This window comes from Phycodurus eques, chromosome 9 (genome assembly GCF_024500275.1).
Source record: "Phycodurus eques isolate BA_2022a chromosome 9, UOR_Pequ_1.1, whole genome shotgun sequence".
In the NCBI taxonomy this organism is placed as follows: domain Eukaryota; kingdom Metazoa; phylum Chordata; class Actinopteri; order Syngnathiformes; family Syngnathidae; genus Phycodurus; species Phycodurus eques.
Window position 1 is genome coordinate 11,486,931 of NC_084533.1, and position 11,433 is coordinate 11,498,363.

The 11,433-nt window shown below is 42.0% G+C and overlaps 3 protein-coding genes across 4 annotated transcripts in view; 1 reads left to right on the plus strand and 2 right to left on the minus strand.

Moving 5' to 3' along the window:
* The window catches only part of frmpd1b (FERM and PDZ domain containing 1b), a 40,328-nt gene extending 36,795 nt beyond the window's left edge, over nucleotides 1-3,533 (minus strand). For both annotated transcript variants that reach the window (XM_061685387.1, XM_061685386.1), the window contains exon 1: nucleotides 3,311-3,533. The gene's annotated coding sequence lies outside the window, so the exon portion shown is untranslated. The remainder of the gene's footprint in view (nucleotides 1-3,310) is intronic.
* Nucleotides 3,534-5,377: 1,844 nt separating this feature from the next.
* On the plus strand, nucleotides 5,378-5,946 carry tomm5 (translocase of outer mitochondrial membrane 5 homolog (yeast)). The gene is made up of 2 exons (XM_061686565.1): nucleotides 5,378-5,592; nucleotides 5,694-5,946. Exons 1-2 carry the CDS (start codon nucleotides 5,472-5,474, stop codon nucleotides 5,726-5,728), a joined length of 156 nt encoding a protein of 51 aa, XP_061542549.1. The 5' UTR covers nucleotides 5,378-5,471; the 3' UTR covers nucleotides 5,729-5,946.
* A 69-nt stretch (nucleotides 5,947-6,015) lies between these two features.
* LOC133408073 (E3 SUMO-protein ligase ZBED1-like) lies at nucleotides 6,016-10,936 on the minus strand. Its single transcript, XM_061686564.1, has 2 exons — nucleotides 10,667-10,936; nucleotides 6,016-10,111 (listed from the first exon to the last, which is right to left on the minus strand). Exons 1-2 carry the CDS (start codon nucleotides 10,918-10,920, stop codon nucleotides 8,464-8,466), a joined length of 1,902 nt encoding a protein of 633 aa, XP_061542548.1. The 5' UTR covers nucleotides 10,921-10,936; the 3' UTR covers nucleotides 6,016-8,463.
* Nucleotides 10,937-11,433: the final 497 nt, after the last annotated feature.

The window sequence follows — 11,433 nt, forward strand, 5'->3', positions numbered from 1 at the left end:
CAAAAGAATTGAGACACCTACAGCAAGTGAAGATGTCGCTTTGTGTCACGCTGGAAGAGAAAAGGGCCATCCTATGGACCGAAGCATAGAAAAAGGCTGTGTAAGATGAAAAATGAAGGTCCAAGGACAACGTAAAGCTGTCTGATTCCTTACACTTTTATCCAAACTGTGTCTATCTATACATAGCCAATGCCATACACCCATACGACATCACAGTGGTTTTTACAAGTTTAATAGGTTTTTATTGTCTCCAAGCAAGTCTGAATTTAGATGTGCACCTTCAGTGTTGTATCATGCTGTGCTGCAACAGGCCAGGCAGTGCTAAGGTCTACTGGAAGAGATGCTGCGTAACTGCTGTAAGAGCACGAACAAGAGGCAGAGAAGGTCTGCTACTAAGCTGGAATAATAATAAGAGGAGAATACAGGTATATGCCTGTGAGTATTGTTGTATGCGCTTTTTGTATGTGGTGCTGCTCCATGTGAGTTGAAGTAGCAGTTGTTTGAAGGTTTGTAATTACTGTAAAATATAAGCATATTCCGTGAAGCTGTCTGTTGCATTTTGCATTATATATTAGCATAAGCGGACTTTCATTAGACAAATGACATGGTTTGGTTGATCATTTTCGTGTCGAAATATACAATTTTCCTATGTGTCCGTTTTACACTAAAGTAAAACTGGGAGTGACAAACAGCTTGAAACAAGCACACCTTGCCACTTACTTGGAGAACTGTACAAGCAAGAGAGTGAGAACAGACACTAAGGAATACTATTGTGTTTTAATATGTTTAAATAAGTTTAAATGTTAAGCATGTGGGCTGGGTAAAGCTACTGTATAACAAGGTTTTTATATTGTCTCTATCTAGATCCCTCTATTTTCACAATGGGCCAACAAATATTTTAACTATTGACGAGTCAGCATCCTACAGTGACAACAATAAGACAACTCAGTTATTGGTTGAGCTAAACATCAGTTGGCGTCGAAGACTAACCCAGCAACTGCCCTGGAGACATGCAGAGGAGAGGAAGATCATGGCGGGCCAGGCTGGCTGCAGTAAGTGGGACGCTGGAGCAGTCAGCGGAGCCGTCGGAGACTAATGCAGCCAGGCATCAAGACTTTCCTGATGTGCAAGTTCTGGACATTGTGTATCTATCTTCTCTGGCAGCGTGAGCTCAGCGCATGCACGTCCAATCACATGGGATAACATAAACATTCCTGAGTCACTCCACGGGGCCTGAAGCAGTGCTAGAGCATGCACGTAAGCCAAACACATTTACCTTTTTTCACACCAGAGGAGTAGGTAGGGATGCACAATCCTGGAATTTTTCAAAGTTGGAAATGTTTCATGGGAATAAACTTGAATAAATCAGGAATTTTCTACATTGAAGGTAACTTAAGTATAGTTGGGGAAATGTATATATTATAGCATAAGCCTAACTAAAACAGATTTCATGCATGTTCAGTGATACCTTGACTTCTGCACAATTTGAGTTTTTTTGAGTTACAAGTTGTCACTTGGTCGATTTTTTTTGCTTTGTGTTTCTAGCCAAACTTTGAGTTACAAGCGAGCTTCAGATATGAGGCCACTTGAGTGAAGTGGGGTAAAAACTAGTGAGTAAGGTACTCTAATGTGGCAATTTGAGGAGGGGCACACTTATTTTTAGGCTCGCACAGGCAATTGCCGGGGGCACCAAGATTCATGTTTTCTCAATACCAGCTGCTATTGCTTTAGTTTCATTTCACACACTTTAAAACACAAAGTGCTTCATCCATCATAATTGTTTTGAGTTCTTCTCATGCAATGGACTACTCCATCTTCTTACTGCACATGTGCAGACTTGATTCAAGAAAACAAACTAGTTGCCGCGTTTTGAGAAACTTAAGCAGCGCTATCTCAGTGGCGCTACAGAAGACGAAAAGGTTTCAACCTTTTTCATGGTGACTCCGGATGTGCATAACCGACATCAGCCAAAGCCAGATGCTCTTGCCAGTTGCGACACTGCTGTCAGTGCCAGCTAAGGAGGATGCAGTAGAGATGAAGGAGAGTGATACGAGTGACGCTTACAGTGGTCGAAATGCTAAACCGTAGTAAATGTTGATTCCTATTCTCGATTACAGTGCAAGCGTTGAGATGGTTCACCTGTTAGATAATAATCCTCAAGAAGGACTTTAAGGACTTTATCATACTCAGGAAATAGGATAATTTTCTCAAATTCACACCATTTAGTTGATGATAAACAATATTCAAAATCTTTGCAATACATGGATGTGAAGGGCCTCATGACTGAGTTTGCCTTGGGCCACCAAAAGAATCTATTTTGCATGGATACCTGCTTAAGTCAAAATGTTGATATTTATGCTTGAATGTGATACCTTTCCATTAAACTACCATCAAGTTCCAGTTAATTGGAACCATGGAAAGTTTTCAGTTCGGAATCTTTCCCAAATTCCCCATCTTAAACTCCCATGAAAATTTATCTGAAACTTCCTGGAAATTGTGGAACTTTTCCATCTCTTTGCAACCTTACACAGAAGCAAATCAGTGGAACATGCTAGAGGTTCGAACCGCTCACTGTCTCCAAAGCAGCGATTTGTCAATGGACGTGTGACCTGAAATGGTGTTAAAACTATCTCGTGTATTAGATCAAAGCCCCGGAACACCAAAACGCATTGTTCCGGTCTAGTCGTGTATGGCCCGGCCTGGCGCAGAAGAAGAAGGAGGCTTGCTGCTTCTGGCCGTAGGACATTAATACAGGGAAAGAGGGGGGGGGGGGGGGGGGGGAGAAAGAAAAAAAGATGACTGTCCCAAGGCACTGCCAGTCGCCTACGCCCATTCATAATATGAGCTTTACAAGCTGCACTCCTGGGATCATGATGAATCACAGTAGTCGATTGAGCTTTCACTGTACATTCAGCATGGGTCCTCAATATCACAGCAAACAGCATGTTGATATATTTACTGAAAATGTCTATCTGTGACTATGTGGTCACCCACTGCTCTAAATGCCTCAAGAAAGCATCCACCCTTTCCCTATGGTCAAATTGTGATTCGGCAGCCAGTCGAATCTGTATGCTAAACAAAGGGAAAAAGGTCAGCCTTTTGTCGGTTTCATATATTATCTTAATCGGATTTAAACATCCATCGCCTCGCTCGCTTGGGAACGCGGGTGTAGTCCGTGGGCTGCGTGGACCACCGTCCACTGAATGATTCATTTGGCCGAGAAATCTCAAACGGCAGAAGGCTGGAATGGACGCAAGGTGCGAGTGAAGGCGAGCGAGGCGCCTCGAGTGCGTGGATATTGTTCACTCACCTCGTGCTTTTCAAGAGGACGAACGCGGAACGAGAGTCTGTGCAGGGTGACGCGGAGAATGTGAAGACAGACAGCGACTATCTCGCCCGAAAAATCCGCCGCGTGCCCCGCCGACCGGATGAGGATGATGATGGGGTGGTGGAGGTGGAGGGGTGCTATCTATGTGCTCGATGCTGTCATGGTGCCGGGACTGTTTCTCTGTTTAATCCTCGGCCCTGAGCTCAGAAAGAGACCCCCCCGTGTCCCCCCTTCCCTCCCTTTCCCCACTCATTCCTCTGTCGTCGGGAGTCGTGTGCCCACTGGACCCCCGCCCCTACCCTGCCCTCCCCTCGGAAGGTCAGACAGGGACTACATCACCACCATCATCCGAGTACGTCACACAATACAGAGGAATGAAACATGTATTTATTTATTATTTTACAATTTTCTTTTACCGTGTGAATGGGTGTCCAGTACAGATTATTCTATGTACATCCCTCAAAATAATCTAATAGTTTATACGATTACATACAATGAATTATAAATTTTGGGTTTTTTTCTCAATTGCCCATTGCAACGACTGTACCATCACCCAAGTGTTCCTGCGCTGCATTCACTTATATTTTAATTGTATTTTCATGTTATTATTTTCTCTCGCTCTCTCTCTTTGTTTTAAATGTTTATAAGCAGTTTTTTTTCTTTGTTATTAAATGCTTTTAATTATGTAAAGCACATTGAGTTACTTTGTGTATGAAACACACTATATAAATAAATTTGCTTCGCTTTGTTAAACCCGAAGCAGCAAATAGTATTTGGTTTTGTCGTTTGTTTTCCTCTGGAGCAGGCGTGTCAAACTCAAATTCACGGTAGGCCAAAATTTCAAAGTGGGACAACGTCGCAGGCCAGGTCATAAACAATCACTGCGATGTGCATGTTTCCCTTCTCTGCAGAAATGTAGCGTTCAAGTTCATCATATGACAACAAACTTAAATTTTGCTTAAACACTGAATCTGGAATAAACAAACTTTAATATTATAAACACGAAAAAGCTAATTTGTGATACAAAAACATTAGTGGTATTTATTTGTTGTTTTGTATTTAAATAGATAACATTAATTATTCTGTCTCTCCATCTTCTATTTATCTATCTAAAACTGCCTTTCTTTTTTATGTAAATCTTTTTTCAAAGGCCAACAACAAAACAACCCCAAAAAATAATAATGTCCTTCAATAAAAATCCAAACTTCAAACTTTTAACAGTCCCTGCCTAGGAGTTAATAAATGGCATTTTAAAAAAACATTAATTCAATGATTATATTCTTTGTTACAGCCGTCAAACAAGTCTTTCTTTTACTTTAGTGAACAGACAATCTGCCTCCCACCTGTCTTGGAAAACCGTTTTCCATCTTTCGTTTTGCCATTTTTGGGAAAGGGAGGTGTAAATTTGCTCGAGGAGACGGGTAGCATAGTTGCTAACGACTGCAACAGAAAGGGAAGGGGCGCTCGCTGGTCTAGACTGATGGGCCAAAACACGAGCAAAGCATTCTGGGATTTGTAATATTAGTGGCCCATGTGCTATATACTGGCAGGCCAGCTCCAATACACATTTGATATGGTCTTGCGGGCCAAATATAATTACATCGTGGGCCAAATTTGGCCCCCGGGCCTGACTTTGACATCTGAGCTTGGGAGCCTCCAAGTGCGGTCCCCTTGGTATGACCATTTCAATAATAATACTAATAATAATAATGATAAAAACATTGTGGTGAGATGAAACATTTAAAGGTACTGTAATTACTTTAAAAATGTAATGCTCGATTGTATGGCGACGCTGATCAATTCTGTTGATAGTAACAATTAGAGGTTGCCACACGTATTTCCACTCAGGTTCTGTTGATAGTTGTATTTTACCAATTACATATTATTACACCGAGTTCCATTCCAGCGGCTGTACCCTAATGTACCCATTGATAGGCTACAATTATAGTGTTACGATATTTACTTCAAGCACGCTTTCTATTGCCTTCGTGTATTTCGTCCCTCTGCGGACGCCATATTTGACATCGACTACTTCCGGTGCCTATTTCCGGGTCGCTGTGTTTCTTTCCACGCTAAAAAAAACGGAGCAAGTTCGCGTTGAAAGCAAACCGGAGAACAAAAATTCCGTCAAACCCCAGCTGTCATGTTCAAACTGGAAGGACTCGGGCCTAAAATGGACCCAGAGGAAATGAAGAAGAAAATGCGACAAGACGTCGTCTCATCTTTACGAAACTTTCTTATTTACGTCGCTCTCCTGAGAGCCAGTGAGTTCACACAGATGACATTGGAACGGAGTGTTAAATGCTGTCCCATGATTTAAAGGTCTGCTGACTAATCAAAAACGTTACTACTTGTATGTTCACAGCTCCTTATGTATTAAAGCAGCTGGACAGTATCTAAGAAGGGCGTCTTCCCTCCATCCCGAGGATTTCCGACAGCAGAAGCTGTGTGGGACATATGTGGAGGATGTTCATCTTCACTATTTGCAGGACATTTATTTTCATTGTGTTCATTAGTTGCTTGATTTTGATGATAAAACCTGGTGCTCATTTAGCAACACGTTAAAAGTATGAATTTCCATGATGTTGCCATTAAATGGAAGACTATGTTGGCGTGAATGTGATGTTTTAACTTGTCTGGTGACATGCAGTACGTGTTTAGTGTTGTTAGGAAGATGTATTTCGGTTTTCATTATTTTATTTTTTTAATTCAACTAAACAGCAGACAGCATGGATTCAGTTCGTACTGAGTGGCTGTGTTAATGGATATCTATCTTGTGTGCTCTGTAAATGCCTGATTTCCAATCCAGGGTGTCGTCTTCCTTTTTGCCCTAAACCAGCCTGGATTGGGTCCAGGTTCCCGTGACCCTGAAAAGGATAAACTCATGGAAATGAGATTTCGAGCAGTTTCTTGAAATTAATAACTGGAAACTATAAAAATGTCCATCCATCTTTAGTGTTGTCCTCAGTGGGGTTGCAGGTGAGCAGCAGTCTATCCCTCTTGGCTTTGGGCAAGAGGTGAAGTTCCACTGGACTGGTCGCTAGTCAATCGCAGGGCACATATGAATAACCAGAGCAGTTTTAGGAACGTGGGAGGAAGCCCATGCAAGCAATTGTAGAAAAAGATGCATCTAAATAAATTTGAATTAGAAAACCATGTATTTCTGTAGTTCGATTCAAAAACTGAAAAATAGATTCACGACACAGAGGAAACTTTTATTTTTTGTTGGTGGTTTTATGGGCAGGACAGTGGTTAGCACATCTGCCTCACAGTTCTGTGGACCCAGGTTCAAATCCGGGCTTGTCTGTGTGGAGTTTGCGTGTTCTCCCTGTGCCTGCGTGGGTTTTCTGCAGGTACTCCGATTTCCTCTAAATTGCCCATAGGCGACCAGTTCAGGGTGTACCCTGCCTCTCGCCCAGAGTCTGCAGGGATCGGCTCCAGCACGCCTGCGACCCTAGTGAGGATAAGCGGTACGGAAAATGGATGGCTGGTGATTTTAGCTTACAGCTAAGAAAACCAATATTTTACCATCTCCAAGAAATTGCCGAAAAAAGGAAATGAGGTTGGCGTTGAACTTCTGAAACGTATTTTCTTGTTTTAAATGAATCAGTACAATTTATGAGGTTCACTATCGCAATGCCGAAATACAGTGAACTCTCTTAATACTATTTTAATTTGAGATGCACCTGTACAAACACCACAGTCAGAGCCAAGATTTTGAACCCCAAACCTTAAAACTGTGAGGCAGATGTGCTAAACACTATTTCACTACGTTGCAAATATTTTGTAAATTTTATTTACAAACAAAAATTTGTAAAGAATTCAGTTCATTAGTCCACAACAGCCGTTTTGCACGTGTTCAAATCCAAGAACCTCATCAAAAGTTAGGCACAACACAATTTTTGTTGAGTTGGGTCTGACAACTATTTTAACAAATTTTTGGGTGCAGAATCCAAAACTGATCACGTAAAGTTTTTGAACTATTGATCCCCGTTTTCTTAATAAGAAAAATACTGTAATTAACAGATGTTTGCTTTTTAAAACTTCAAATATTGATATACAATTAAATATAAAAGAAACCGGTGTGACTGCAGTGTTTATTTAACACTATTATGCTTTACAAAGGATATGGCACAGAACCTCTTAATTCTTACTATGCTAGCTTTCTGTTCGCAGATATTGATAGTACTGACCTATTGGGAGCTGCACACACCTCTCAGTGCAATTGTGACTGCACAAACAAGTTACAACATAGGTGTAGATGAGTCCAGTCGTAATCAGCTGGCAAGTCTTACTTCAGCTAATCGGTGGAATTTTGCTTATCTGGAGAAAAAATATGAATAGCTCCTCTCAATATCAAGCAGTGCAGTAAAAATTGGGCATTATTGTTTGAAAAGGTACTTGAAATTTGTATATTTTTTAAAGCATGAGTGGCATCTACAAGTGCATTTCAATGAATTAGAAAGTTGTAAAAAAGTTCATTCAACAAGTCCATCCATCCATTTTCTGAGCCGCTTATCCTCACGAGTGTCGCGGGAGTGCTGGAGCCTATCCCAGCTATCATTGGGCAGGCGGCAGGGAACAGCCTGAACTGGTTGCCAGCCAATCGCAGGGCACATATGAACAAACAACTATTCGCACTCACATTCACACCTACGGGAAATTTAGAGTCTTCAATTAATCTACCACGCATGTTTTCGAGGTGTGGGCAGAAACCGGAGTGCCCAGAGAAAACCCACGCAGGCACGGGGAGGAACATGCAAACTCCACACAGACGGGGCCAGGATTTGAACCCCAGCCCTCAGAACTGTGAGGCAGACGCTCTAACCAGTCGTTCCACCGTGCCGCCTTCATTTAACAAGTGAAAAATCTAAGTCTATAACTGGGACACCGAAACATTGTTCACTAAATGCCATAGAGAAAAATCAAAGGAAGGAAAGTTCACTTTGTGTTTAAAAACGGATTCAATACACAATATGGGTCAACATATGGCAACATATGAAAAAAATAAAGTTCCAGCCCATTTAGGCTTAGTAGTTGTAATCACTAGCCAAACTTCTGAAAGGCACCATGAGGTAGGTAGGGTGAGCCTGTGTGTGTTTTGTCTTGATGCATTTGCATAGAACTGCAAGACATTACAAGATCTTATGATTACAATGAAGAAAAGTCAACATATCGACATGCTCAGAACTAAGACTTGCCCTCCGCTTAGGGGCAAAGTTTCCAGCAGTAGAAAACAAACGCTCTGAGGATGTCGATGTCGCCGGGATAGCCAAAAACGACTTGGCCAGCTTTGCCAAAGTCGGATATCGAATGGCATTTGTTTTCCACCATGGTAGTGGATTCTCCTTCTTGGAGAGAGGTTGTTCTCCAAAATACTGCAAGACCTCCCTTTGCACCGCTTGACGTAGCTGCTCATTCTCATCCTCATTCTCCTCATCGCTGCTGCTGCTGGAGTCTGATGATGAGCCCAGCATACTTTTGAGCAATGATCCATATTTGGTACCTAAACAGTCTTTTGATTTGGCGGTGACTTCATTTCCGCTTTCATTTGACTCTCTTGCTTTCTTTTTGACAGCCAGTGCCATGGATTGGATTGTGCATTGGACCTTAAACACATCTTCAGCAGGCAAGAACTTCAGTTTTCTGAACCTCGGGTCCAACGCGGCAGCCAGGAGGACAGTGTTAGGACCTTCCGGTTGAAATAAAAACAGTTTTTGCCATCTCTCTGTGATCTGTTCTGCCACTTGAGCCTGGAATGCCCTTACTGAGGCAGTTTTAAATGCCACACTCAGTGTTGATTTCTTGAGGTTGTGCACTAGCTGTGGAAGAGCAGAGAGAGTAACATATTGTTCCCCACTCAGAAACTCTGTCACTCCTTCAAATGGGCCTAGGACCTGAGCCAGCTCCTCACCGAGGCTCCACTGCTCTGGATTTAGATCCAGGTAGTGCTGTTTGGCTATTGTATTGACTTCAGGATCGGAAAGAGCCGCGGTCACGGGCCATCTTTGTCCGAGGAGCCTGGACAGCATGTGATATGTGCTGTTCCACTGAGTACTTACATCCTGAATCAACATGAGTGGCACCATTCCCATTTCTTGCTGCTTTTCTTTCAGTTTGTTACAGGCCAGTTCACTCTTGTTAAAATGTTCAACCAAGCATCTTGCAGAATCCACACAATTAGCAATGGTGTCTTTGTTTTTAAGCGTATTCTGTACAACTAGATTCAGAGTGTGCCCTGAGCATCTCAGAGATGCCCAGCCATGCCTGTCCTCCAAAATTCCTGCCGCCGCCACTACATTGGCCCCATTGTCATGGACAACTACCTTGACCTTTGTGAATGGAATATGAAATTTGGCGACAGTCTCCTCCAGCCAGTCCGCAATATCGGCAGCTGCGTGCCTCTCTTCGAGACGCATCGTTGTTAGGTAGAGGGACTTCATCTCCCAATCTTCCCCCAAAAAGTGACACGTCACCCCGAGATAGGCCTCCGTGGCCACACTTGTCCAGAAGTCTGTGGTCAAAGCAACACACTCTGTGTCCTGAAGGACATTTTCTAATTTCGCTGTCATTTCTTGGTGCTTCTTTTCCATCATATTTGTGAAATAAGTTAATGATGGCATGCTGTACTTAGGGTTGAAAGTTGAAATCATCTTTCTAAATCCCTTGTCATCAACCATGGACAGTGGGCGCATATCAGCGACCAGCATATTCAAAATGCTCTCCGTTAGTAAGGCAGCTTCTTTGACAGAGCATGACATAAATGGGCGACCGAGTGGTGTGCTGGGGGAAAAAACAAAACAAAAATCAATTTACTAACATCAATAACAAATGTAATGACATAAACTAGGCATATGCTTACTTCAAAGTAAACATTTTAATATACAAACCCTCATTCCGATTAAGTTGATACGTTGTGTGTACAACGTAAATACCAACTGAATACAATGATTTGCAAAACCTTTTCAAACAAGGACAACATATTTAATGTTGAAACTGCTCAACTTTATTGCCCTTTTTCAAATATTCACTCGTTTTGAATTTGACGCCTGCAACACGTTCAAAAAAGAAGAAGAAGAAGAAGAAGAAGAAGATGTGACAGTGACAACAAAAGACTGGGAATTTTGGGAAGGGGGCCCGCCATGAGGGAGTTGGATGGAGGTTTATAATAATCTGGGGTAGGGTATGATCCGTACATTTGAACACGGATTAGCTTGCACATTTTAGCATGATACCTAGTCATGCCGGAACCCGGCAAGCTCCAGCCACTTCAAACAGCTAACGTTCCATCTCGCGACGGGCTCCGAGTCGAATAGCTCACATCAAGGTCGACCTTACCTCGCGTCGTCGACGCTCGTTGAGCTGGAGACCACAATTGGATGCTTTCGGTTCAGATGGGAAATCATCGTCGACGTGCTGCTGTGGAAGGCCAGTTCTGCTTGGCAGTGGTCACATTGCACTATGTTATATTCTTTAAGTCTGAAGTGATCCCAAACTTTGGACATTTTCTGTTTTTTACGGACGGTTTCATGGGTATCCGCCATCGCGCCAACTTCCGAACCTGGTGGGCGGATCGATACAACTATAAACATCGACACCAACGTCGTCGTGATATTGGCCGATAGCAGTGGGATAGATCGATAAATCACAGCACATAAACATAGAGCTTTCAGTTCGCCAGACAACATAATATTGATAAAAATAACATTTGAATTTGAGTCATCCTATGCATGAGTTAATAATTTTCAAATTACTACTGGCCATTTCTTACTTTGGCCAACAAAAACGTATATGATTAAACCTTGATACATTTATGTGATAGAAAAGTGAAATTTAAGAAAATGGACCTACTAATATAATGCAGCTAAGATTTAATTGAATATTAATACACTTTTGTGTTAACAGTGAAAGGGCTTTGCTATGTTTACACTACAACAAGTGACATTTATTTTTTTATTTTTTTCTCTTTATACTTACTCATATTCTTTGCCAAAATCTAGACTAAAAGGCATACAAACTCTTATAGGTACGTACTCGTAAAAAGTACTGGCATCTCTATCTATGTGACGATACTGACCGGCATTTACGTGGTATCGGATTGAAAC

Bases quoted from the DNA above. Each gene is read 5' to 3' on its own strand.
- tomm5 (XM_061686565.1), top strand. From the start codon at position 5,472: ATGTTCAAACTGGAAGGACTCGGGCCTAAAATGGACCCAGAGGAAATG. The intron at 5,593-5,693 runs GTGAGTTCACAC...GTATGTTCACAG, and splicing joins CGTCGCTCTCCTGAGAGCCA to CTCCTTATGTATTAAAGCAG.
- LOC133408073 (XM_061686564.1), bottom strand. From the start codon at position 10,920: ATGTTTATAGTTGTATCGATCCGCCCACCAGGTTCGGAAGTTGGCGCG. The intron at 10,112-10,666 runs GTAAGGTCGACC...TTTTTCCCCCAG, and splicing joins ACGAGCGTCGACGACGCGAG to CACACCACTCGGTCGCCCAT.